The sequence below is a fragment of the Phasianus colchicus genome, chromosome 26 (assembly GCF_987193195.1).
Source record: "Phasianus colchicus chromosome 26, bPhaCol1.hap1.1, whole genome shotgun sequence".
Classification (NCBI taxonomy): Eukaryota; Metazoa; Chordata; class Aves; order Galliformes; family Phasianidae; genus Phasianus; species Phasianus colchicus.
The window spans coordinates 918709-945354 of NC_143461.1; the positions used below are offsets into that span (position 1 = coordinate 918709).

Consider the following 26646-nt stretch of genomic DNA (forward strand, 5'->3'; position numbering starts at 1 on the left):
TGGAGCAAAAGGCACTGTCGGTAGGTCAGGACCCGTAGAAGGCACTACTTGAGAGCCTCGCTCAGGCCCCGTATCTTTTTTTTTGCCACACACAGATTTCCAGATTACATAATCGCTCTGTTAATATTTTAACCTTGCAATCCAGTTTTTCTAATCCCTCACCCCCATCGCCGCTCTCTGATTCTGCAGGAGGCTGCTCCTGGCAGTGTCCATCAGGGGTGATGTCAGATATAGCCCCTTTTTCCTGCTGCAATACTGCAGATGACTCAGTAGCAATGTCATTTAAAAGATCAGGAGCTGCTGCCTCTACCGATGCTTTTACTCGACCCGCCAAGAAACACACAGGGTGTGTGATACCCCGAATAGGCACGTCAAACTCTGAAGCCAAATTAGTTGTTGTACCGGCCAGTGCCTGCATAGCTGCAGCGGCTGCCTGTCGCTCGGCTTGCATAGCTTTCAAAGAGTTAATAACAGACCTCCACAAGGGGTCAAGGGGCCGCAATAGTTTTTCTTCCTTTCCACCATTAATGACTGATTCCCACATGCAGTCCCCAATATCACACCATTTGTCGACGCTGAATATCAGTGCCACTTCTGACAAATGTCCCTTCTTCCGAGCCCTATGCACCAGGGTCTCGGCCATGCCTTTAGGAGATGACTGCTCCCCTCTCTTAGAGAGAATATTTAACGGCAGTTTCTCCGCAGCTTCCCACTCCATTGTGGATACAGAGGGCGGGTCGCGACCCCGCTCCAGCTAACCGCAGCACTTACGTCGGCGCCTAACCCAGCTACCGCAACACGGTGCCAACCTCTGTCGCGACCGTCCTGCCGTTGTCCACTTCCCCGAATCGTCCCACGAAGTGTCCCTGTTTGGGCGCCAAATGTGGGGAAGTCTCTGGACTCTCAGGACGCGCTAGAGACATAACAGCACACCAGTGTGGTTAAAGGCTATTAGTCTGCTTTATTGTTAAGCACTACTCTATTTATACATGTTAACAGAGCATTCTGCAAAACACTCCTCAACCGTTCACACAGACGCTTAGCCAATCAGAGCCGTGAGATGTTCGTTCTTCTTCTGAAGGTGTCCTTGGTTCTCATGCCGCTTATCTTGCTCTGCAGCTGCTGCTCTGTGCAGTTTTTTCTTACGTTCCCACACAGAGAGACTGTGAAGAGAGGGAAATGTAGTGGAAGTCTAGCTGAAAACGCTGAAGCCGTTGACCTTGACTAGACAAGTCTGCTCTGTTGGGCCTTGCATTTAGGAATTGAGAAGCCCTTCCCTTATCCCTGAGGAACTGCAGTAATGGAATCAGCTGGAATGCACCACGCACAGCTGTGCTCTGTGTGCTGGAGGGTATACTGTCAGAAACAGATTTCCATCATATGAGGAGAGGATAGAGCTGGCTATGGAAAGGGTCTGCACAGTGTGACTTGGGCAAAACCACTGGTTCTGTCTGATGGAGAACAAAGATGGGGTTCCCAGCACCAGAAGGGAGTTGGGATGTATTTGTTGTTTCTAGAACTCTTCCCATCGTGTCTTAATAAATCCAACGCTTTATTTCACACTTTATTGATGTGCGTTTCCTTGGGGATCTAGGAAGGATCCTGCACTACTTCTGCTCCCATATTCTCATCCCTGTGGGAAAGCAGGAGGAGGCAAAAGATTCCAGCAGAATTTTCCTGAGAGCAGTGTGAGGTGGGATAAAGTCACACCCAAGAGCTGGACCACTTCTTGCCAGAATGGCTGCAAGGAGCCCCTAAGGAGTGACTCAGCATGACATCAGTTGCCTTTGCTGGACTCTACCAGTGCAGGAGCTGAATCTTTAGTCCAAATGGATTTGTATTGACCTGAAATGCTTGAGTCCTTCTGCATCTCGTAGGATGCCTTCAGCAAGGACTGAACATAGCAGAAAGCTGGAAATGAAAGTGAATAACACAGGAAAACAACGTGCTATCTATATCTGGAATGCTTTGCATTAAAGTGAGTTTCTCAGAAAATACTGCTATTTTTTCTCCTCAGAAATGTCTGTTAGTACCCTCAAAACTACCCTGAAGTGACCTGCTTGCCTCTCTACAATTCTTAGCCAGGAAATGAGGGCTGAGTGGCAATGCTACCATAGGAATTATTCTTGTCTGTTCCTATTGCTCCCCACTCTCGGTCTCCACTGTTGGAGTGATTTTATTTCCTTCTTTAGACTCATTACATATTTGCTGCATCCTATAATGTGTCCTTCCCTGCTTCTGTGGAAGGAGGGTGGCTTCTACTAAAGCCAATAGCAGTGTCAGAAGCTAACTGGACATAGCAGTGATTGTCTCGGAGTAAGAGAAACAAGGAGATGTAATGTATCCAAAGGAAAGGTTAAATCTGGCAACTGCTGAATCATTTTGTCTAGGCATGTTTTTGAGGGAAAGATTTTCAAAGCACAGCAGTATGTGTCTCTCCCTGTGGGGAGATGTAAACTGATACTGAAATTCCCCTGCATTCCCCAGGCTATGTGCACCTGCAATCAGATCTCCTTCAGATCTCTTTAGCTAAGCCCCAACAGTGTGGAAGGGCTGCTGCTGGGAGGTGTCTGGTGAGGTTGTATTTGGGGAATGATGGCAGGGCTGGAGTTGGACAGTGTTACATGTGAGGGTGCCCCAGTCACAGAACTCTTCAGCACAGTGTCTTGCTTGGTCCAGTTGTTCCCAAGAGGAGAGCATGCACAGTTCCACCGTGCCTTGCCTTTTCTGCTGTTTTCCACCTAGAAACTTTCAGTCGCACCTTCAGCCCGGCCACTCCTGGTCCTTTATTTATTTTTTTTTTAAAGATCACATTGCCCACAGATCATCTCATCATCTGTGAAATGCAGAGAATCAGGGAATCATAGCATATGCTGAGGTAGAACAGACAAACAGACAGAAGTCAGTGACTCCATTATCCTTATCCTTTATGAAGAAAAGCTAAACCACAGTGCTCTTGTGTCCTGTCTCAGTTCCAACACATTGTGTTGTATTTATTTCAAGAAATCTCCTAATAAATGGGAACCATGGTGAGATGGAAGCACAAGTGCAGAATGCCTATTGGTGAAAGGAGAGGGGGCAGGGAGAACTGTGAAGATGATGCTGATGTCAGAAACAGCCATGAAAGCAGAGCACTTTGGACAGTAAGGACAGGAACCATGAAATTCCTCTCCCAGAGGCCAGGATAAGAACAGTCTCAGCACCACAGGAGAAGTGCACAATGATATTACTGTTGTAATTCAATATATTGTGTATGACAATCAAAGGGCAACACAGAAAACTAGACATTCCGTGAGATCAGATGACTGCCTTTCACTTGCAAATACAAGTGTTTTTCCTGATGACACAGAAATTCTCCAGTTCTGGGAACAATGCTTTATCAGATCTCAAGAGGATGAACTTGCTAAGGAAGGTATACACTGGAATCCTCAGGTGCCTTTTTCTTCCCACAGTGACAAAGGTGAGGCCATTCCCATCAAGGTTAGGAGACACGTGGAAAAGGTAATGAAAACAGGATCACGTGTCAACTGATGTGGTCTGTTTAAGCCCACAAGATTCAATTTGGTCACCAATGTCCTGTTCTCCTATGGCTCTAAGATTTCCAGTGTCACTGCTGTTTTTTTGAAGCCATTGGCCTCATATGCAGTGTCACTACGTCCCTCCTACTGGTCTCTCTATGTATTCCCTTCTCTCCCAGTTGCTGCATCTTCTGACAGTCAGCACTCAGAAAACAAAAGCTACTTCACCATAAAGGAGTCAGCAGATTCCCATAGGAAATTCTTTCCACCTGGGTCAGGAGATCAAATGGCCTCATGGAAGCAGATGGGTGTTGGGAGATGCTAGGCGGCACAAGGGAAAGACTAGATCTAGGCTGCAGATCTAATCAGTTAAACACAAACACTCCAGCCTTCCCTCCACCTTTTTAGACTTTGAGGGACCCAGGCTGCACCAGCACCTGACACCAGTACACAGAAGGAACACCGTGGGCCTTGGGACCTGCTGGACCTGTGCACAGGGTCAGGCTAATTCTGTGCACATGTGCAGAAGCACATATCGTGTGTGCATACATATAAACACACTTGTGCCTGCACAAAGGTATTGTTACATCAATGCACTCACAAAAGAATATTCAAGCAATGCAGGCACAGAAACAGAAGCTCACAAACACTTCAGGTACATGTGCACTCATCACCCACGCTCATGCACACACATGGCTGGAGAGGCAGGGACTGAGGGCATGGGATCTGACTAAGGAAACACTGAGGGACTTTTCTGGCAGAGCGAGGTTGCAGTGCTCGAGCTGGACAAGGCTGCAGATGAGCTGACAGCACCGTTTGCAGATGTGCATGTACGGCTCAGTGAGATCATGCAATTTCACCATAAGGCAGTGGGATGAGAAAGAGAAATGAAACCCATCAGTCCAGCCCACCTGCCTTGGAATATGAACACATGAGACCACTGGAGTGAATTGGGATGGAGGGAAAGAAGAAGACATGGCAGATCTGCATGCAGGGAAGCCCCAGGCCAGCATCACTTGCCTGAGATGGATCCCTCTCAGCACTTGAGCTGAGTCCTCTGCCATCACTGACTCATTCCTGGCCCAGAAAAGCTATGGCCTCTCAGTTCCAGCACTCAGAGGAAGCCTGCATGAGGGAATGGTTGTAGCATAAGCCAGGAAACAAACAGCATGAAGGGAAGCAGCCACACAGCTCATGCCATTGGCTGTTTTCCATTCATCACAAGCACCACAGAAAATTGTCACTTCCATGGAGGCTATGCCTGGGCCTGGGGCAGTGCAGGGTCTCCATTAAAGGCAGCCCAATTCCTTCACCCTCTAATCAACAACTGTCACCTATTACTTCTTGGTAACCAACACAAGTCTGAAGCCCTTCTCCCACATCCTTTTCTGATCATGGCTGTGTTGGGCGTGTCTGAGATGGATTTCCACTGAGAGAGATGGATTTTCCACTTGTTGCATCTGGCCAGGCTTCTGACATCACACCTGGATAAAGTGAAGACAACATTTTGACCTTTCATGCAGTTTTATAGAGCCATGAATTTTTTCCTTAGGTTGAAAGGCCAGGTCTTGGGATTGTTCATCCTGGAGAAGACTAAGAGGAGATCTTAGCAGTGCTTGTAAATATCTAAAGGGCAGATACAAAGAGAATGGGGCTAGGCTCTTTTTAGTGTTTCCCACTGACAAAACAGGTGGGAACAGGAAGCTCCATCTGAATGTGTGTGTGAAAGCAGAGCACTGGAACAGGCTGCCAGAGAGGTTTTGGAATCTCCTTCTCTGGAGATATTCAAAACCCACCTGGACATTTTCCAGTTTGAGCTCATCTGGGGGAAACTACTTTAGCATGGCAGTTGGACTAGATGATATCCAGACGTCCCTTCCAACCCTTACAGTTCTATGAATCTGTGATTCTTCCAGCCAACCAAGTTCATTGGTGTGCTTATGGGAGGGGGATGAACTGCTCCTTACATGTCCCTGTGCTCTGGTCACAGAGCTTTCTCCCTGCAGTCTCTCCCAGGTACAACGTCAGCCCTGATCCATGTCCTCCTGTGACCAGTGCCTGCCATGCCCAATACCTGTCACTGGCCTTGTGCCCTGACCCTGCTGGACACTCTGACCCCTCCTGTGATAGTGGTCCGATCTGACACTATTGACAGCTCCTTCCAGCAGAGCAGTGGTCTGTGAGATCCTCCACCTCTGCTGCTGTTGGCAGATCTTCAACTGTGATGGATTTCCCGTCAGCTGTGAGTTCTGTGAGTCCCGTCAGCTATGGGTGCTGTGAGTTCTCTTGCATTTCCAGATGCTGCTGCAGCAGATAGTTCCCTGCTGTGCTGAAGTGACTTACAAGAGCCCAAGCCAGGTCCCCTGGGAACCCAGAAGATGATGCTGGACTGGGGGCTGAGATCCTGGCCATTGATGTCACTGAGTGCCCAGAGCCATCTTCTAAAGGAGGGCAAGCCAAGGCTCTCTGAAAACATGATCAAAGCCTAATTTCCCTGTCTTTGACACTCTTTCCCCTCTTCCCTATCTTCTGCCCTTGCAGGCCTTAAGATTCTAAAAGCTATTATGGGGGGTGTTGTCTGCTCCCCATCTGTGGGACAGCCAGATAGGTCCTCAGTGGGATGTCTGCAATAGACGATAGACACAAGTTTCTGTCAGCTCCTGGGACTGCCTGAACTGACAGGGTTCTCTCAAAAGAAGGTAATTTCTCTCTTCAAAGTCCTCACATTTTTCTGCATCCCTACTTCTGCCTTCACATGATGCTTTTGATGAGAGTCTCATTTTGCCTAGAACAAAAGGCAATCTCTGTTGGCAGGGGATAAGGTGAGGACATGAGGGGGAATTTTCATCCTCTGGAGAGGTGGAGAGATGTGGATTTGATGAATGGTCCATTCAGTGGAAAAACAGAGGGTTGGATGGTTGCACTTGAGAGAAACTGGCTTCCCTGGCACCTTTGACAACATGGCCAATGTCGACTATTAACCTCTTCCACTCAGTCTTATACTCACTACTCTTTCCAGTCTTTTTTCCTCAGAGATCTCTTTTAGATACACCTACAGTCTGAACTGAAGTAGTTGCCTTTTCAGTTTTGTGCCTGGTAGATGGATGCACTGTAGAAACTCTGATATTAATAGGCTGTGAGTTTCTTTTCTCCAGCTACTTCCCACACTGGAGGCTTCCGCTTTGCTGCAGCCTTGAGTTTATCCCCATGTGGACTATAAACCTGCATAGAGATGGCCTTGGAGAACAACTTTGCACTCCATCAGCCCCCTGGGCACTGGAAGGTGGATCTCTTAAAGCTGAGGAATAAATCCTTAGTTATAGAATCATAGAATCATAGAATCACGAAGGTTGGGAAAGACCTCTGAGGTTATCCATCCCAGGCACTTCCATACAATGGAAAGAATCCCTGTTGGTAGATGTCTTTGGAACTAGATTATCTTTCACGACTCTTCCTACACAAATTATTCAGTGATTTTGTGACATTTCTTGTGAACTGGCAGATTGCACAGAGAATGCACAAATTGAAAGAGTTAAAAACAGTTTTCTGGAGGACAATGTTACATGGCATAGGGTTAAATCCCAGCAGAAAAATCACACACAGTGGAAAGCCAAATCAAGTGGCCATCAGAGTGAGCTGAGAAGGCAGAGAAAGAGAAGGATGAGGCACATCCTCATGTACAGGAAGCCTTGGGTATCCAGCTGGTGCTTTTGGGAGCTTATCCTGAGAATGACACTTCAAAGAGCTCCACTGCAGTGAACCAGGCTGATGTCACTTGTGTGCTCTGGACCCATCCAGCTCTAAAGCTGAGTCATCTGCCTCACCAATGCAATTCTGCTCTTTAAATCTTTGGGCCTTTAATCACAGCACTTCAAAGAATCCTTCATTAGAGAATGGGCATAGGAAAAATCTAAACATGAAAAAGCAGCACTGCAGGAAACCAAAACTCAGCAAGGATGGCTTGCATTCACAGTGTGCTTGTCATAAAATTATTGCCTGTATCAATTATGCCTCTTGGCTTGCAGCAATGAAAGACCAGTATAAAGGGCAGCCCAGATTCCAGCTCTGCCATCCACTTCTCTTGTCTCCTTCTCGCTGGGAACCAGGTAAGTGTGAAGTCCTCTCTTCTCCTCTTGCAAAGTCAGACGGTGCTTCGACAGTCATTCAATCAGATAGTGGAGGTGCTTGCTATGGGAGACTGTGGAGGGGATTAGGTGTGCATAGAGAATGCTTGGAACAGCTCACATGGCTTTAGATTTACCCAGTCTGTGAGAGTCTCCCTGGGTCACCCTGCTCTTTGTAGAGCCCTGGCTTAATGAAGGGCTCTGACCTGCTGTCCCAAGCTGCTGCTGTTCTCCATCCTTAGTAGTTCCCTTGGCTCCTTTGTGAGAGGCAATCCAGGCTGCCCGTCACATATTCTCGTTTCCTTCTACATTCTATTCCTGTCTCCTAGGTGTACCTCCAGTCCCAAGACATGTCCTGCTACACCCAGTGTGTGCCATGCCGGCCCTGCGGCCCGACCCCTCTGGCCAGCAGCTGCAATGAGCCCTGTGTCAGGCAGTGCCAGAACTCCAACGTTGTCATCGAGCCCTCTCCCGTGGTGGTGACCCTGCCCGGACCCATCCTCAGCTCCTTCCCGCAGAACACCGTCGTGGGCTCCTCCACCTCCGCTGCTGTTGGCAGCATCCTCAGCTCTGAGGGCGTGCCCATCACGTCGGGGGGCTTGGACTTGTCCGGCTTGGGCAGCCGCTACTGCGGCAGAAGGTGCCCGCCCTGCTAAAGCCGCTGGCCGTGGTCCTGCAGAAATTCTTTCGTAAGCCACGAACATGATGCTGGATCAAGAAGGAATTTTCAAGCCCCTGCTTTCAGAATACCTGCCTATCCTCAGCTACTCTAGGAAGTACCCAGGAATGCCTGGGTTTTCAGTAAAGCTCGCTGATGCCTCTGCTTCCGTTCCTCTACCCACCTATCTCATCTACCTCCTCCTCCAGTTTATCTTTTTCTTTCTCTTTTTTTTTTTTTTTTTTTTTTTTCCGCTGTGCTCCTCTGATATGTGAGGTTCCTCAGAACGATCTCATCCAGTGCTGGAAAATAAGGTACATGCCTTGCATGAACTCACTGTTTGAACTTAAACATGGGATCAGGCAAATCCTGCACTGTGAAGCCTCTTCTGAGGGTGACCTCGTTTCCCTCTGTAAACATTCATTAAAGATTTCTGCATCTCATTTGAGCATTTGATGTTTATTTCCACTGTCTGTGGCCTCCAGAACTGCCGATAGAGAATGGCTCTGCTCCCGGCAGGTATAAGTTGAGTGGTTAACGAGATCCTTCTCCATTCCCAGAAGAATGGGATGATGTGATTCACCGCAGAGGCTGAGTTCTTGCACACTGTCCCCTGCCGCTGAAGAAGATACCCCTGTCTACGGCAGAACAAGTGGCTATCAGCCTTTGCCTTGTGGTGTTTCTGCCCACAGCTACCTCTAAGTTCCTGAAAAAAGAGAACACAACCTGTGTTTTGCCCAGACGAAAAGCTATGACTGTGTGGGATGTCGTGGCAGCAAGACATCCTGCTGGCTCTTAGGAACAGGTCTTCTCCTACTCTTATCCATGTGGCATTATGAAAGCAGGAGAGGCTAGGAGATGAAGCGGAACTGTATGGAGGCCTCTGGGGCGTCCAATACAGCTCATGCGGTCAGTTGTGCCGTCCTGCCAACCTCAAACATAGGTGTGTCTGACTCACATTGGCTTCAGTCAACAGCTGCTGTGGGTGCCGTGCTCATTCTTCTCGAGAACTCAGGGAGGTGCACCCTGGTCAGGATGGAGTTTGGCGGCCATGCAGGCAGCGCCCCCTGCGGGCCCCGACGGCACTGTGCCCCCGCCCCGCCCAAAGCGGTTCGTGCCCGGCCGCAGCCCCGGCTTCGCTCCCCGTGGGTCCACGGCGCAGTAATACACGGCCGCGTCGCCGAGCCGGGGCCGGGCGAGCCACAGGGCGCTGAAGCGGCGGTCCGACGACACAAACACCTGCCCCTCCGGGTCCGGCACCTGCTTGGAGCCTCTAACGGCGCTGACGAGGAATGCGGGTCCTTGGCCCGGGAGCTGGCGGTACCAATAGATGTTGTTGGCCAGTGTACTGGTGTGTGAGCAGGTGATGTTGATGCCGATGCCCTCGGTGGTCTCTGCCGCCGGCTCCTGCTGCACCTGAGCTCTGCTCACAGCCACTGCCGAGAAGAAAAGAAGCAGCACACTCAGAAAATCCATTTTCTCGCACAGCAATTTCATGAAGGAGCAGAGAGGTGCAGGAGGTCGGAAAGAAGACGAAATGTCCAGAAGCCCCGGCCGCCCCTGCCCCCGCAGTCCGGCCCCGCCGGCGGCAGCCCCGCGCACCCAGGAGCACCGCGGCCAGCCCCGCCAGCCCCGCGGCCCGGCTCTGCCGCATCCCGCCGCTCCGCCGCCCGCACTCCGCCGCGCTGCCCCCGCCCGCGGCGCCTCCTCCCCGCCGCCGCCGCCAGCTCCGCCCCGGGGCTGCTCCAAACCACCTCGCTGTCTTTCGGATGTCCCGTATTAGCATCTAAATACATCTGCTCCAAAATACATCGCTATGGAAGGTGTCAGTGGAGTGCCGTTGGTCAATAATTTCCTGAGTTCCCTTTCTCAGTCCTGCTAAATGTTTTTGATGCATGTTGTTTTTTCATAGCTACGACCACCATCCCTCAACTGTCATGTCTCCTGAGCAATGACAGACAGCTGTATCACAACGATGTCACCCGGTCAATCACCTATGGGTGCATCCCAGACCATTTCAAGAGCACGAGTATGTCCAACTGGATTAAGTTCTCTGCTAGGTTTTCTTCCTTTACAGGGAATGCTACTTAACTCCCATGAATTCTGTGAATGAAGCTCAGGGGTCTTGTAGGTCTGTCTAAAAGAATTATCATGAAAATTGACCAAAAAGAAGCATTCAGTATATTACACATTTACTTCTCACTATTTCTGGCATCTCATGATCCAGTGGAAATATTATCTCCTTAGCTTCCTTTTTGCTGCCACAGTAGAGCTTATGACACTTTTCTCACAGTTCTTCCCAGCAAGTTTTCATCTCAGGCTGACTTGTGGTGTTCCTGACTGCATCCCTGCATGGACAGCCATGTCTCAGGGTTGCTCACAGTTTGCCCGCCTCTTTTTGAATTCTGAAATCTCTGGAATTCCTGATGTCCAGCCATACTGCTCATCCAGCATTTACTGGGGTGGCTAAAGTCACTGCTGCCTGGAAGCAGAACTATGTGGAAGAATTGTAAGGGATTGTACACGGATATGCAGACAAACTTTTGGAGTCCTTCTGCAGCATTAGAGTTGACATTCCTTTCCAAGGAAATTAGCAGCCAAGACTTCAGCAAACTGAAGTATCCGCTTTCAAAGGGATGTGTGTCCTTTAAATCTCACACCTTTTCTCCTTCCTCCAGTCATAAGGCTTGAGTTCAGCCACTTCTGATGAGCCCCTTCAGTGGATCTTGTTTGTCTGCCCCAGTGTCCAGAGGGCCGTGCCTCTTCTGGACATGCATGTCTGTGACTAAAGCAAGAGTTTTTTTCTTGCTCCAGGATATCACTATCTTCCAGTCTCTACCATCCTGACTGCCTTAATCTATGGCCTGTTTGCCATGGCCACCACATACCATTCCTTCCCTGCTTTGAAATGTTCAGGCTCTAGTCTTAGACTGGAGTCACCCTTGAAGTGCAGCTGAGCACCTGAGAAACATAGACATCCTGAAGGGATCTGGGTGTGCTGGCTGACATCAGGCTCAACAAGAGCCAACGTTGTGCCCTGGAAGCCAAGAGCTCCATCTGAATTTTAGAATGCATTACACACTCGATTGGCTACTGGTCAAAAAAGGATTAATTTCCCAGTACAGTAAGCTATGGTGTGTCTTTACCCAGAATATAGTTGGCTGTTCTGGGCTCCACAAAGTATGAAGGATGTTCAAGGTGCTTTAAAGCGTCCAGAGGAGGGCAGCAGAGCTGATAGTGGGCATGGAAGGCATATCCTGTGAGGAGAGCCAGAGAACACGTGGGTTGTCCATTTTGGAGAATACAAATGTTAGGGACGACTTCATTGCTCTCTACAGCTTCCCGAGGAGGGAAAGCAGAGAGGGAGGTGCCGGTCTCCTCTCCCTGTTATCTGATGACAGGACATGTGGGGGAATGGCACAAAACAGCAGATGTTCAAGCCAAATACTAGTGATACTGTATATCAGTCAATCGCAAAACACACTAAGACTCAAATTGGAGTGTTAGAAAGTAGCACACTGATGGCCTACGAAGCATGCTGATATCTTTTGCATATGATGGATTCTTCCAACACGTGAACTGAGGGTTCTGCCCACACTGATATCTGCTGCCTGGAAACACTTGGGTTTTTCTTCCTGCCACTCAACAGATGGTTTCCACGAGCAATGGGAGTGACATAAATCAGGATATGAAAGTAGCAGCACTGGAAACCAGCACACAGTCTATGCCAATAGCTGGGATGTTTTGCATTCAAGAGGTTCAGGTCATAAAATAATCAGTGCAGCAAGGGATGCCTGCGGACATGGGGCAGTTTGGGTCCATTATAAAAGGCAGCTCAGCTCCTTGCCACCTCATCCACTTCTTGTCTCCTTCGTCTGGGGAACCAGGTGAGTGTGAAGCCCCTTCTTCTTCTCTTCATTCTCCAAACAGAGTTCTGAGCTCAGTGGAACTCTCAGCTGCAATTACCTCTTTTCCATATCTGGCTCTGCTTATCATGAGAGAGGGAAGTGGGGAGAAAGTTTGCCATGGCAGGAGGGTGGGCCTGTAAGGAGGTAACTTTTGAACAAGCGTCTAGGCAGTACTTAGATAAGCCCCAGTGGCTTTCATTGGGCTCTGTCAGGATGAGACCAAGAATCCCTTGGACATCCCTGAACTGTTTTCAGTTCCCAGCACTGCATGTGCATTGATTCCCTCATAGCGTGATGCCCTGCAAGACAGACGTGTAATGGACATCTCTGTTAACATGGAGAATATATATTGATAATCTCTTTCACTCACTCTTCCTATCAGATATCATTACTGTCTTTTCCCTTTAGACATCATTGTCGGTATCCCCAAAAATACTCCCTGAGTGACCTGCTCATCTCCCTAAAACTCTGGGCTGGGAGACAGGGTTCTGTGGCAATGCTGCAATAGGAAAGCAGAACAGATTCTTGTCTGTTTCTGCTGCTCACCGCACACAGCACTCTGATTTGGGTGACATCATTTCTCTCCTCAGACTCATTAAACACTTCTGCATCCCTTAGTGTTTCCTTCTGCGTTGGTGTATTTTTTTCCCATAAATGTAGAGATTGCCAAAGGAGAAGGGGGTGTCTTTCGTGTGAACAAGCTAGGGAGACTGCATCACTCCTCAGATCACTGGAGGTTCGTGCACAGTGCAGACCATCATTTTTTCAAGCACACTCTCTTGAAGGAGGGGAAGACATTCCTAGGTATTCCTCCACCACCCGTGACCATCAGTCCCTGCCTTGCACTGTTTCTTCTTAGACAGGTCACCTCAACCCGCGAGCATGTAATGTGAATGGAAATCAGGATACATTAAATCTTCAGGAGAGGGTGAAATGGAGAGGCCCAGAGAAGACACAAATCCCACAGAGTCTGGGGAAATCTATTCCTCTGGCTTTGGGATGAGCAGTATTGGGGAAGGAGACCCAGAGAAAGGTGTTCTCAAAGGCCATCAGGAACTGGGAAGGCGTAGTTTTCTTGGGAATGGCCCTCTGTCTCTATTCCACTTTCCCATCCCTTCCACTCACCCGTCACTGCGGGTACATCTTCCCTGTGTGATCCTAGCAGCTGTCACAGAGCTCTGGGCCTTGCCATTAATTTGCCAAGTTGCCTGTTTCCACAGGGCATTACTGCTACCAGCTATAGAAGGCCACAGGTTGGAGCCCCCAGTCCCTCTGAACTCAGCACTCCCATGGGTGCAGCAAGGCCCAGGATTGTGGCTCATGCCCAGACACTCATGGCTTCTTGTGGTGTCAGGTCTTCCCCAAGCATGGAACTGTTCTCCTCAGGCTCAGGAAATAGAAGACATTCAAAGTGCCCCAACCCTTCAACCCTTCTCCACTGAAGACTCCGTGTGAGAGCAGATATCCCCATCTCCACTGGGACAGGGCAGTGAGAGTGTGACATGTTTCTGCACTCTATTGGACTTCTGTACTTCCCATAGTCACACACAGCATGCACAGCCCAAACACTGGACTCACACTGGGGTGTCTTTCCCCAGACACCGAGATACTTTCATATTCCCTGTGCACCAGGGATGAAATAGCCCTTGTGCTCCACGCAGTATCACTGCTCCCCACACACACACCCGCAACTTCACACATCATCACAGCCTGGGGATCTGTTTTGTGAGAGCTTTGCTTTCACACACATTCTGTGCGATGCCAGCAGCACAGCACTGGCATTGAAAATCATTTCTACGTGATATCAGGATGGCAGCAGCTCTGCCCAGGACATCTGTTGTGTCATTCAGTGCTGGCTCAGATGGGACCACAAGACAAAGAGCATCAGAACTAGGCTGACCAGTGTAACCAGTGTAACCATAAAGAGTAGCTCTGACCTGGTCCCTGGCCGGGGGTCTCTATGCAATAGCACAGCCCTCCCCTTGCTCTGCAGGTGTACGCCTCTATGGCCCAACCTACAGCTCTCCTCCTGCCCTGTCAGTCTTCTTGAAGGTCCAAGGCATTCAAGGGATGGAGCTTCCCCGTAGGCTTTGGTCGGATCTGACCTTGGTCTCTGGTAGAAAGGGAACCATGCTGAGTTGGGGGTACAGGCAAAGAATGCCTTCTGGTGAGTGAATTTAGAGGGAATAGAGAGAACTGTGGAGGTGATGCAGATGTATGAAACAACTATGAAAAGCATGGTGTGAGGATGATGATGATGACAGGAACCATAATGCCCCAGATAAAGCCAGATGGTGGCCCCACTTGCCCTCATCCTCAGCTCTTATGTGGTGGATATTATCCTCAGCTGTGATGGAGTCTCCATCACTTCTGAATGCTTTCATCTCTACTGAATTTCTAGACACTAGTATGGCAGAAAGTGCCCCCCGTGCTCAATGCTATGTTCCTCATCATCTACTCTTTCCTCTCTTTCCCTTGTATTCCCTTCTTTGAGTCTATATTTCCCCACAGGCACCCTGGATGATACGGGATTGACAGATGGATGTCCTTTGGGATCTTCAGCATGGGGAATAGGCACAGAATATTGGCAGCTCTGGTGGAAGCTCTCTGTGGAAGAAAACTCATTTCCCTCTTCAGAGTCACTGATGTTACCTGCATCCCAGCCTCCAAGCAATCTGTTTCATAGCGGTCTCAAGTTACTAGTCTTTCCAAGCGTCAGAGAACAAAGCAATCTGCATGGGACTGCAGAGCTCAGGTGAGATTCAGACCACCTGCTTAAAGCCCTCAGAGCACAGCAGAGCACACAGTGCAGCATGTGTTCTCAGCACAGACCATGCAAAAACTGGGTTGTCCAGAAGTGCACATGGAGAGGAATTCCCGGTCAGGCTCTCCTTCATCACTTTTCATTCCTCCCAAGCCACAGACATCGGTCTCTTCTGGAAGAGGATGCTGACCTGCAGATCTCTGTGCGCACAGGGGAAGCAGCGCTGCCAGGGGAGAGCTGAGGGCTCCTTCCCCAGAGCTCCGCCTCCAACAGACACAGCCCCTCCCTCACTGGGGCTGTTGCACGGCCGAGGAAGCTCCCTGCACCAGGGTGTCCTGCACAGCACAGAGGTACAAGGCGCTGTCAGACAGCTGGACTTCTGCCAGCCGCAGGAGGCTGTTTTTCCCGGTGGTGTTCAGCCCCGTGGTGAAACGGCCGTTGTGCTTGGAGCCTGCTGCTGCCTGGTATGTGACCAGCTGGGGGGCTTGGCCTTTCTTCTGCTGGTACCAAAGAAAAGCATCAAAGGTGGAGGTGTGGTATGTGCAGGTGGTCTGGAAGGTGTTTCTCTCCTCCACTGTGACCTGTCCTTCTTGCTGGCTGACAATGGTCTGCCCCACGGCATCTGGAAGAAGAAAGCAGAGGTGAGCAGCTCTGCAGGGAAGGTTCCAGCTGCCAACATGGAATGGACACAAAGCAGTGGGAGAGAAGGTTCCCTGTCCTTTGTCCAGCAGAAAGGTGCTGCAGCTTGTGCATAGGAAGGTGGTTTTGGAAGAGGTCTGTGCTTGTGGGCCAGAGCAGATCCTGTGCTGTGCGCCTGCTGAATGGGACAGGGAGCAGCCTGTCATGGCTGAGCAGGTTGAGGGACCCATGGAGGCATTGGGAAGTCCTGCCAACATGGAGGTCTCCAAAGTCCTTCAGTATACACAAAGCTGAGCTGAATGGTGATCAAGCGTAATCTCTGGCTGTGCTGGCAACCACCAGAACACTAGCGGCCACAATCATTATGCATCAGTCAGCATATAGTTAATGCTGTTTCTATGAGATATTTAATGTCACTGCTGTGACTTTGACCAGATCTGCTTGAATCTGTTGGAAAGGCTGAAATGTGAGACTGCAGGGATGGCAGCAGGTGGGTTAGAAGACAAAAGCAGAGAGAGAGAGAAAGAAGGGCAGAACGTTTATTGTTACTCAAGAACTGTTTGCCAGAAAGACCTGATAAGTCTGGTGAGCACTTCCTGGAGAGAAGATGGATGCCTTGATTAAAAGCCAGCACTTACCCAGCAGTTGTCCCAGGAAGGCAGTGAGGACGAGAGAGCTGCGGTGCATGCTGAGACCCAGCCTCCTGTTTGCTGAGTGAGAAAGAGGCAGAAAACCACCTCCCAGCCCCAAGATGACAGAGCTGCAGGAAATGACTCTGCTGGCTCCACAGGCAGGGCACTCACTGCCATAGCAACACCCACAGGTAACAACACCATTTCTCTTATAAGCCCTAAGCTCAGAGCCAAGCCCTGTTCCTCCTCTCTGCCTAATCAGGACTGCCGTTCCCCAATGGAAGCACACACCTTCACCCACTAGCTTCACAAGCACTCCCACAGTCACACAGCCCATCAGTGTGAGCACAGACGCTCAGCACATCCAATACCCCTGCCTGGAGCCTGGCTTTTCTTACCCAGCACATGAGTCTCCTCCTTTGCTTGGGATAGGCCAGCCTGCTGTTTGCTGGCCAACAGATGTGTGCAGCCACCCACTCCTCTCACACACATCCCCACACTCGTGCTGATTCCTCAGACATTACCATGGGATCTCAGCATGCCAAGTCTCCGCTCCCAGGCTTTGTGTTTCCTTGCCCACCACTCTCCCAGACCTGAATACTCTTTCCTCCCAGTCACTGGTTTAATCCTGATGTGCTGTGCATGTTGTTTTGGTTGCTGGCTCCCAGATCTCTCCTGCACACCAGTCTCTGCATGTACTGACAGAGACTTTGGGGTGCTCCCACATGAGAAAGGGAACACAGTTTCAGTGCTGCACAGACAAGTCAGTGCTTATTAAGGAGACAGGTTGGTCAGTGATGTTCAGGCATAGGACTCATCCCAGTAGGTGTACTGAGTGGAAATTTGTGTCCTCCCTGCTCTGCTCTGCATCCCCTTGTTCCTTCCTACAATCCTTTTTGTCACACCTTGGACCTTTCCCTAAACATTCATTAAAATTCGTGCATTTTATGTCATACATGTATATGTCCATCAGTTAGGAGCTGAAGAGTTCTGGACCTCCTTCTTGTCTCCCTTTTTGATTACTGATTGTGGTCATTCTGTGCTTTGTTTATCAGTTTCCCCCTAAATAGCCCTTCTCTTTAAGATGAATAGTGACTTGATCCACAGATGAGGCAGTAGCACTCACAGGAAACACAGCTTACAGTGGCCTTTGCTGAAACTGCACCTCACTGCCAGAGGCCCTGAATTCTGTCACAGAATCTCGTAGTCTGAGAACAGAGCTACTGTGGGGACCGCTTGAAAGTGTCTGTGACCTCGACATGCCGTGCTCGTGAAGGTGTGCAGCTGGAACGCCTCACTACGAAGGATGCCGAGATACAATTGTGTGGAATGGCGTGGGTATAAGCCACACTGCTGTCTCATAGAACAGGTCACCTCCTGTTCTCATCAGTGTGGCATCGAGGAAGCAATCAAGGATAGCAGACATCGTAGAATTATGTGGAGGTCTCCGTGGCGAACAACAGAGCTTGTATCGTCATTTATGCCATTTTTATCACCTCGGATATAGGTGTGTCTGATTGACATTGGCCTCATGCATCAGTGCTGCGTGTGCCGTGTTTGTTTCTGTCGAGAACTCAGGGAAGTGCACCCTGGTCAGGATGGAGTTTGGCGGCCATGCAGGCAGCGCCCCCTGCGGGCCCGGACGGCACTGTGTCCCCGCCCCGCCCAAAGCGGTTCGTGCCCGGCCGCAGCCCCGGCTTCGCTCCCCGTGCGCCACGGCGCAGTAATACACGGCCGCGTCGCCGAGCCGGGGCCGGGCGAGCCACAGGGCGCTGGAGCGGCGGTCTGCCGACACCGACAGCTGCCCCTCCGGCTCCGGCACCTCCTTGGAGCCTTTAAAAGCGTTCACGAGGAATGCGGGTCCTCGGCCCGGGAGCTGGCGGTACCAGTGGATGTTATCGGCCTGTATACTGGGGTGTGAGCAGGTGATGTTGATGCCGGTGCCCTCGCTGGTCTCTACGGAAGACTCCTGCTGCACCTGAGCTCTGCTCACAGCCACTGCCGAGAAGAAAAGAAGCAGCACACTCAGAAAATCCATTTTCTCGCACAGCAATTTCATGAAAGAGAAGAGAGGTGCAGGAGGTCGGAAAGAAGCCGAATGTCCAGAGGCGAGCGCGGCCCCGGTTCCCTCTGTCCCCGCAGTTCGTCCCCGCCGGCGGCAGCCGCGCGCACCCAGGAGCACCGCGGCCAGCCCCGCCAGCTCCGCCCGAAGGGGCTGTGCCCTGCGCCGGCGTCACTCGGGCTTGCTCCGGGATGCGGGTGCTGGGCGCCTGTGTGCGGGTAGCGGAGTTTGGGCTCTGCGTGTCCTGCTGCGTAGGCGGAGAGCTGAGGAACTGCTGCGAAAACCCCTTCAGTACATGAGAAAGCAGCTGCTCGCCTTCAGTGCCCCAAGCGAGTGGGGCAGGCGGTATCACAGACGGGACTGGAATGGTCGGGGAGTGCAACGCGGCCGAGACCAGTTCCCCCCGCTGTGCCTGGTGATGCCGCAGATCCGAAACCCGGCAGCGGGAACGGGTCGTGTGCTGCTGCCCGGGAACGCGGCACCCCGAGAGCTCCCCGAGCTCCGGGTCCCGCAGGCTGCTGCTGCCCATGGTGCTGATGTCGCCCTCGAGGAGCCCGAGAAAGGATGGCAGCAGAGCTGGGTCAGGCGGCTGGGAACGTGCAGCATCAGTCTTTGAATGTGTGGCAGAAGCCCAGAGGGAGCCTGAAGCCACGATTGCAGATTCCCTGACGGTGTTCAACCGGATCCAAAGCGATGCCCGTATCTCAGACACATCCACCCGATAAAATCTCTTTTAAGGAGGATTCAGCCAATCCATCCCCACCCCCATCAGCCCACACACGGCCTGTAAGCAGTGAATCGACTCCAGTTGCATGTACTAAATGCCACATTTCTCTAGCTCTTGGCAGTACACCCGGGTGCTTATGGAAATAAAACCTGCCCCTGCCACATTTGGTTGGGATTCAAGATCTGCACCTGTTCCATTAGACAATCATGGACCCCTCTTCTTGTAGTAGCACACAGCACATGGCGGGGACGTCTTCAGCCCTAGTCTGACTCCAGCAGCTGGCACCAAAACCAGTCCTGCCATTCCCCCCAGTAACTGGTAACTTGTCCATCCAGTGTGCAGAGTTAAGAGAAGATTCATTAAGGAGACATGAGAGTCTGTGATGATCAATCACATGGCTCAACCAGGTCTGAGGAGCCCCTGCTGCACACCACTCTGTCACTCCTCATATGTTCACCTCTTTCTCTGCATATCACAACATCAGATAGTATAGGTCTGTCTCACACCAATCCCCATCCATGTCCGGATGCACAGCTGCATCTCCTGCAAAGGCCAGGCTTGTCTTCCTGGAAGTGGCCCAGAGGTTTCTTGATTCCTCATCAGCTGGTGTGAATGTGAGATTTATTTCTTCCCATCATTTCCATGTACTCCTTTGATGTCTGTCTCTGTATGCTTCTTGATTGGCTCCCTTTTCTCTCATCCTGTTTCATGAGGTCCTGACCTCTCTTCCCAATCAATGACCCTCCACACACATGCTTATAGTGCCACTTAAGGTCACACCCAGGAGCTAGGCCACTTCTTGCCAGAATGACCCCAAGGAGCCCCTCAGGTGTGACTCAGCGTGCTGTCGTTTGCCTTTTCAGGACTCTTGCAGTCCAGGAGCTGAACATTTTGCCCAAATGGATATGTACTGCCTGGAAATGCTTGAGTCCCCTTTCCTGCCACCGAAAGGATGCCTTCAGTGAGGAACAAAGGTAGCATAATATCAGGACTCAAACTGAAAGGAACAGGAAGCCAACATACATTCTATATCATTATCTGGAATGTTTTGCATTCAAGAGGAGCTTGTCAGAAAATAATCCCTGCTAGAAGTGATGCCTCTGGACACAGGTCAGCATGAGTCCATTATAAAAGGCAGTGCAGCTCCTTGCCCTGGTGCACGTCATGTTAATGGGAATGTTGACAAATGACAGAACACGTTTCTGTTCCTCTGCTGACCTCCTGTCTTGGCAAGGGTCCCTAGACCAACTTGGTCCACTGTGCTCCCTGGGTGGTGTCTTCAGCCAGACCTCTCTTGGATCTGACCTTGGCCTGGGTCCTTGCTCCCCCTGTCAGTGACATCTTCTACATCACACACGTTGCCTACCTGAGAGTAATAATCAGCAGGTGCGAGAATTATCTGCCATCTAGAAGTGAGGTCTGAGAAGGATCAACAGATTCATTACTCTAAAGACATTCACTCTTCCCTTGATAATGACAAAAACCTTCTCAAAAGTCTCACCTGACCATGCAAGCACTGCTTTCAATGGTCTCAAGCCCGTTATGGTTTATACTTTTCTTGAATTTCCCCTCTTTAAAGTTCTTCCCCCTTGCCCGTATAAAAGGTTGGTCTCACTCCTGTCTACAAGCTCTCTTCAAATACTGGAAGGTACCCATGAGGTGTCCCCAGAGTGTCTCTTCTTCGGGAATCTCATGATGTTCATATGGGCTCATCCTTCAAGCTTCTGCAGGTCCCTTTGGATGGCATCCGTTCTTTCTTGTCGTGTCAACTACACTACTGAGCTTAGTGTCATCTGCAAACTTTCTGAGGATGCACTCGATCTCACTATTTATGTTATTATTAAACAGCTTCTCTGAGACGTGGGCTCTGGGACTGTATGCACCCACAGTAACTATGAGAGAATATCTGAACATGTGCAACCAGGAGATCAAGGGATGTGAATTTCTCGCTCTGCTTTTGTGAGACCCCACAGGGAGTACAGCATTCAGCTGTGCATCCCCCAGCATACGAAAGACACTGACCTGTTGGAGTGACTCCAGAGAAGGGCCATGAAGGTGGTCAGACAGCTGGAGAACTTCTGCTATGAGAGATTTGTTGTTGTTTTTCCTGAAGAGGAGAAGGCTCTGGGTGCTTTTAGAGCAGCATTCCATTATGTAAGGAGTGCTAACAAGAGAGATGGGGAGGGATACTTAATCAGTGATAGTAATGATAGGACGAGGTGCAATGGCTTTCAAGTAAAAAAAGAACAGAATTATTAGGAAGAAATTTTCTTCTAAGAGAATGGTGAGGAACTGGAATCGGCTGTCCAGGGATGCTGTGGATGTCCAGTCCTGGGAAGTGTTCAGGGCCAGGCTAGAAGGGACTCCAAGACATCAGATTTAGTGGAAAGTATCCCTGTTTGTGGAGAAAGTGGAACTAGATGATCTTTCAAGTCCCTTTCAACACAAAACATTCTACAAGTCTGTGACATTTTTTATTTTTTATTTTTATTTTTTATATTTTTGTAAACTGACCGATTGCACAGAGAGGAAACAAGCCAAAACAATCATGAACTCTTTTCTGAGGGCACTGTTACGTGGGATAGGACTATATCCCAGCAGAAAACACACACATGGAAAAGACAAGCGGTCATCAGAGTGAGTGAGCTGAGAAGGCAGGGAAAGAGAATCACAAGTCATACCCTCATGTACAGCAAACTTGGGTAACCAGATGATGCTTGCTGGAGCTTCTCCGTGAGGATGGTACATCCAACAGCCCCACTGCAGTGAACCAGGCTAAAGTCACTTGCCTGCTCTGGACCCATCCAGCACTTGAGCTGAGTCGTCTGCCTCACCAGTGCAATCCTGCCCTACAAATCGTTGGGCCTCTCATTGCAGCACTTCAAAGAATCCTTCATTAGAGAACAGGCATGGCAAATAATCTGGAAATGAAAAGGTAGCACTGCAGGAAATCAAAACACAGCCCATATGATGAGAAGGGATGGCATGTATTCCAGGTTAGCTTGTCAGAAAATTACTGCCTGTATCAAGGGTGTCTCTGGGCCTGCAGCAATAAGGGACCAGTATAAAAGGCAACCCAGATCCCAGCTCTTCCATCCTCTTCTCTTGTCTCCTTCTCGTTGGGAACCAGGTAAGTGTGAAGCCCTTTGTCTAATTCTTGCAAAATGAGATTTTGCCTCAATAGAAATGTTATTGGATAGTGGAGCTCCATGCTATGGGAGACCATAGAGGGGATAATGTCAGTACAGAAAGAGCTTGGGACACAGCTTACATGGCTCTAGATTTATATAGTCTGTGAGAGAATCCCTGGTCCACACTGCTCTTTGTAGGGCCCTAGCACAATGAAAGGGTATGACCTCCAGTCAGAGCCTCCTGCTCCATCCTTCATAGTTCCCTTGGATCCTTTGCGAGAGGCTACCCAGGCTGTCCCTCGTATATCCTTATTCTCTTCATTCTATCTGTTTTTGGCAGTCCCAAGACATGTCCTGCTACACCCAGTGTGTGCCATGCCGGCCCTGCGGCCCGACCCCTCTGGCCAGCAGCTGCAATGAGCCCTGTGTCAGGCAGTGCCAGAACTCCAACGTCGTCATCGAGCCCTCTCCCGTGGTGGTGACCCTGCCCGGACCCATCCTCAGCTCCTTCCCGCAGAACACCGTCGTGGGCTCCTCCACCTCCGCTGCTGTTGGCAGCATCCTCAGCTCTGAGGGCGTGCCCATCACGTCGGGGGGCTTGGACTTGTCCGGCTTGGGCAGCCGCTACTGTGGCAGAAGGTACCCGCCCTGCTAAAGCCGCTGGCCGTGGTCCTGCAGAAATTCTTCCATAAGCCACGAACATGATGCTGGATCACCTAACCACGCTTAGCTACCCTAGGAAATGCTGAGAGCAGGAGGCAATCCCGTGCTTTCTGAAAACATAGCTCGCCTCTCTCTTTCTTTTCCTCTACCACCATTTCCTTCCCACTCTCCCCCCTCTCAGTCCCCCCCCTTTTTTTTCCTTCTTCTCCTTTGGGCAGTGAGGTTCCTCAGAACCAGTGTGTTCCCTGCTACAAGGAAGACATTCGCCCTGTATAAGCTCAAACAAGGGACCGGATGAATGTACTGTGGAGCCTCTTCTCAGTGTGACCTCATTTTCCTCTGTCAACATTCATTAAAGATTTCTGCATCATACTGTAGTTTTGATTTTTCTTTCTATCGTGTACAGTCTCCAGAGCAACCAAGGGAGAATGGTTCTGCTCTTCGTTGGTATTAGATGGGTGTTTAAGGAGACCATTCTCCATTCCCAGAAGAATGGGAGGCTGTGACACACACTGCAGAGGGTGCTCTCTTGGACGCTGTCCCTTGCAGCTGAAGAAGATATCCGTGGCTATGGCAGGCCTGTGCCTGAACGCAGTTGTATTTACATTATCACACTCACAAAGGCACGTGCAAACAATGCATGCACAGAAATAAAAGCTCGTGCACACTTCAGTTACATGTGAGCACCCGCCATCCACGCTCATGCACAGACACAGCTGAAGAGGCAGAGGCTGAGGTCATGGGAAGCTGACTCAGGAGACACTGGGGTCCTTTCCAGCAGGGCAAGGCTGCAGTGCCTTAAACAGATAAAGTCTCCTGATGAGCTGCCAGCACAGTTTGCAGATGTGCAGGGACAGCCCAGTGAGAGGAGTCCAAGGAAATCAGCAATTTCTCCACAGGGTAATAGGATTAGGAAGAGAAATGAAACCCAGCAGTGTAGCCCACCTCACTGGCGTCATGGTTTTATGATTTTTGTTCTTGGCATTCCTCATCGTAACTTCATGCAGTGCACTGGGATTTAAAGAATTAATGCTGCAGTCCTGTGGATTGCTGGTAGTACCTCAATACCTGAGTTCCTGAGATGAGAAGAACTACAGCTCCCAGAAGACTTCACCACTGTGTTTCAGTTATCCATTCAGAGGGAAAGATAAAACTGCTTGGGACTTATGGAATGTTGTCTTTCTGGTCACCTCTGTGGTGTGTGCACCCTAGCTATCTTTCCTTCAGCATTAGAGAAAGGCCTTTGGTTTTGGGGCACTCTCTTTCTTTCATTTATTTGATTTATTCACTTCCATTCCAATGATAATGTATTGTGTTACCTTGCATTCCACTAGGATATTTCCTCAATTAGTTTTCTCACTTAGCACATTGCTGATGTTCTGGTTTTAGGCCCCTCTCCTTCCAGGTTCTTATATGTGCTGCACTAGGGAAGGAGGAGAGGATAGAAGATGGAATAGAATTGTGAGAATCTCCCTCAGGTTTCAAACACAGCCCATGCAGTCAGTCCTGCTGTTCCCCACAATCACATGGTGTGCAGTCCTGACACAGACCCAGCTGCGTCTGACTCACATTGGCTTCAGTCAATGGCTGCTGTGTGTGCCGTGCTCATTTTTCTCGAGAACTCAGGGAGGTGCACCCTGGTCAGGATGGAGTTTGGCGGCCATGCAGGCAGCGCCCCCTGCGGGCCCCGACGGCACTGTGCCCCCGCCCCGCCCAAAGCGGTTCGTGCCCGGCCGCAGCCCCGGCTTCGCTCCCCGTGTGCCCACGGCGCAGTAATACACGGCCGCGTCGCCGAGCCGGGGCCGGGCGAGCCACAGGGCGCTGGAGCGGCGGTCTGCCGACACCGACACCTGCCCCTCCGGGTCCGGCACCTCCTTGGAGCCTGTAATAGCGCTGACGAGGAATGCGGGTCCTCGGCCCGGGAGTTGTCGATACCAGTGGATGTAATAGCCGGTCTGTATGCTGGGGTGTGAGCAGGTGATGTTGATGCCGGTGCCCTCGCTGGCCTCTGCCGACAGCTCCTGCTGCACCTGAGCTCTGCTCACAGCCACTGCCGAGAAGAAAAGAAGCAGCACACTCAGAAAATCCATTTTCTCGCACAGAAATTTCATGCACAGGAGAGACGTGCACGATGTAAGAAAGAATCCAGAGCGCGGCTCCGGTTCCCGCTGTCCCCGCTGTGCGGCCCCGCGGGCGGCAGCCCCGCGCACCGCAGAGCACCGCGGCCGGCTCCGCCAGCCCCGCGGCCCGGCACTGCCGCATCCCGCCGCTCCGCCGCCCGCGCCTCGCCGCGCTGCCCCCGCCAGCCCCGGCTCTGCTCCGCCCCCGGCGCCTCCTCCCCGCCGCCACTGCCAGCTCCGCCCCGGGGCTGCTCTAAACCACCTCGCTGTCTTTCAGGTGTCTCTTAATGGTATCTGAAGACATTTGCTCCAAAACACATCTTTGAAGGAGGTATTAAGTTGGTCAGTAGTTCCCTGAGTACCCATTCTCAGTCCCGCTAAATGTTTTTGATGCCTGTTGTTCTTTCCTAGCTACGACCACCATCCCTCAACTGTCATGACTCCTGAGCAATGTCAGAGTGCTGCATCACAACGATGTCATACAATCAATCACCCTTGGATGCATCTCAAGGGCACAAGTATGTCCAGCTGGATTAAGTTCTCCATTAAGTTTTCCTCCTTTATAGGGGGTGCTTCTTCACTCCCATGAATTCTGTGAATGAAGCTCAGGAGCCATGTAGGTTTGTCTGAAAGAATTGTCATGAAAATGGATGAAAAGGAAGCATTCATTATATTACACATTTACTTCTCACTTTTATTGACATCTCATGGTCCAGTGGACACACAATCTCCTTAGCTTCCGTTTTGCTGCCACAGGAGACTTAAGGATGCTTTTCTCACAGTTCTTCCCAGCAGGTTTTCATCCCAGGCTGACCTGTGGTGTTCCTGACTGCATCCCTGCATGGGCAGCAATGTCTCTGAGTTGCTCACACTTAGACTGCCCCATTTCAAATTCTGAAATCTCCAGAATTCTTGATGTCCAGCCATACTGCTCATCCAGCATTTAATGGCTGCAGTCTCTGCTGCCTGGAAGCAGAACTGTGTGGAAGAGTTGTAAAGGACTGTACACTGATATGCAGACAAACGTTTGGAGACCTTCTGTAGCACTGGACTTGCCATTCTTTGCCGAGGAAATCAAACAGCTGACACTTCAGCAAATTGGAGAATCCACTGTCAAAGGGAGGTGTCTCACACAACTTTGCTCCTTCCTCCAGTCATCAGGCTTGAGTTCAGTCACTTCTGATGACCTCTCTCAATGGATCTAGTACTTTCTCCCCAGTGTCCAGAGGGCTGTGCCTCTTCTGAAGCTGCATGTCTGTGACTAAAGCAAGAGCATTTTTTTTGTTCCAGGATATCATCTTCCAGCCTCAATCATCCTGCCTGCCTTAATCTATGGCCTGTTTGCCATGGACTCCACCTGCCATTCCTTCCTTACTTTGTACTGTTGAGGCTCTAGTCTTAGTCTGGGTTCACCCTTGAAGTGCAACTGAGCACCCGAGAAACACAGACATCCTGAAGGGGATCTGGCTGATGGCTGGCTCAACAAGAGCTGACATTGTGTCCTGGTAGCAAAGTCGTCCGAGTGAATTTTCTGATGTACTAAAAACTTCGTAGCCTTTTGGTAAAAAAAGGTCATTTGCTCACTATAGTTAGTCTTGGTGTGTCCTCAAATGGAATGCGTTTTGTAGCTCTGGGCTCCACAACATAAGAAGTTTTTTAATGTTTTTAAGCAGCCAGAGGAGGGCAGGAGAGCTGATAGT

The 26646-nt window shown here is 50.4% G+C and overlaps 2 protein-coding genes, 1 pseudogene and 1 gene segment (V, D, J or C); 2 read left to right on the plus strand and 2 right to left on the minus strand.

Moving 5' to 3' along the window:
* The first annotated feature begins 7470 nt into the window (after positions 1 to 7470).
* On the plus strand, positions 7471 to 8359 carry LOC149914866 (feather beta keratin-like). Of its 2 annotated transcripts, none has more exons than XM_090124876.1 (2): positions 7471 to 7668; positions 7972 to 8359. In XM_090124876.1, exons 1-2 carry the CDS (start codon positions 7546 to 7548, stop codon positions 8296 to 8298), a joined length of 450 nt encoding a protein of 149 aa, XP_089981002.1. In that variant the 5' UTR covers positions 7471 to 7545; the 3' UTR covers positions 8299 to 8359. The 2 variants fall into 2 exon arrangements, with proteins under 2 accessions (XP_089981002.1, XP_089981003.1); XM_090124877.1 differs by having other exon boundaries at positions 7471 to 7624; positions 7991 to 8359.
* Positions 8360 to 15123: 6764 nt separating this feature from the next.
* On the minus strand, positions 15124 to 16575 carry LOC149914867 (T cell receptor alpha variable 1-2-like). The segment is given in 2 exon segments: positions 15124 to 15594; positions 16250 to 16575. Coding segments are annotated over 2 exon segments (384 nt in total).
* Positions 16576 to 22378: 5803 nt separating this feature from the next.
* On the plus strand, positions 22379 to 22818 carry LOC149914868 (feather keratin Cos1-1/Cos1-3/Cos2-1-like). Its single transcript, XM_090125050.1, has one exon. It carries the CDS (start codon positions 22513 to 22515, stop codon positions 22816 to 22818), a length of 306 nt encoding a protein of 101 aa, XP_089981176.1. The 5' UTR covers positions 22379 to 22512.
* A 1265-nt stretch (positions 22819 to 24083) lies between these two features.
* On the minus strand, positions 24084 to 25087 carry LOC149914869 (T cell receptor alpha variable 4 pseudogene; annotated as a pseudogene).
* Positions 25088 to 26646: the final 1559 nt, after the last annotated feature.

Excerpts from the sequence above, each read along its gene's own strand:
- LOC149914866 (XM_090124876.1), top strand. The coding sequence starts at position 7,546 with ATGAAAGACCAGTATAAAGGGCAGCCCAGATTCCAGCTCTGCCATCCA. Across the intron at positions 7,669-7,971 it reads CTCTTGCAAAGTCAGACGGT|GTGTACCTCCAGTCCCAAGA; the intron begins GCTTCGACAGTC and ends CCTGTCTCCTAG.
- LOC149914868 (XM_090125050.1), top strand. The coding sequence starts at position 22,513 with ATGTCCTGCTACACCCAGTGTGTGCCATGCCGGCCCTGCGGCCCGACC.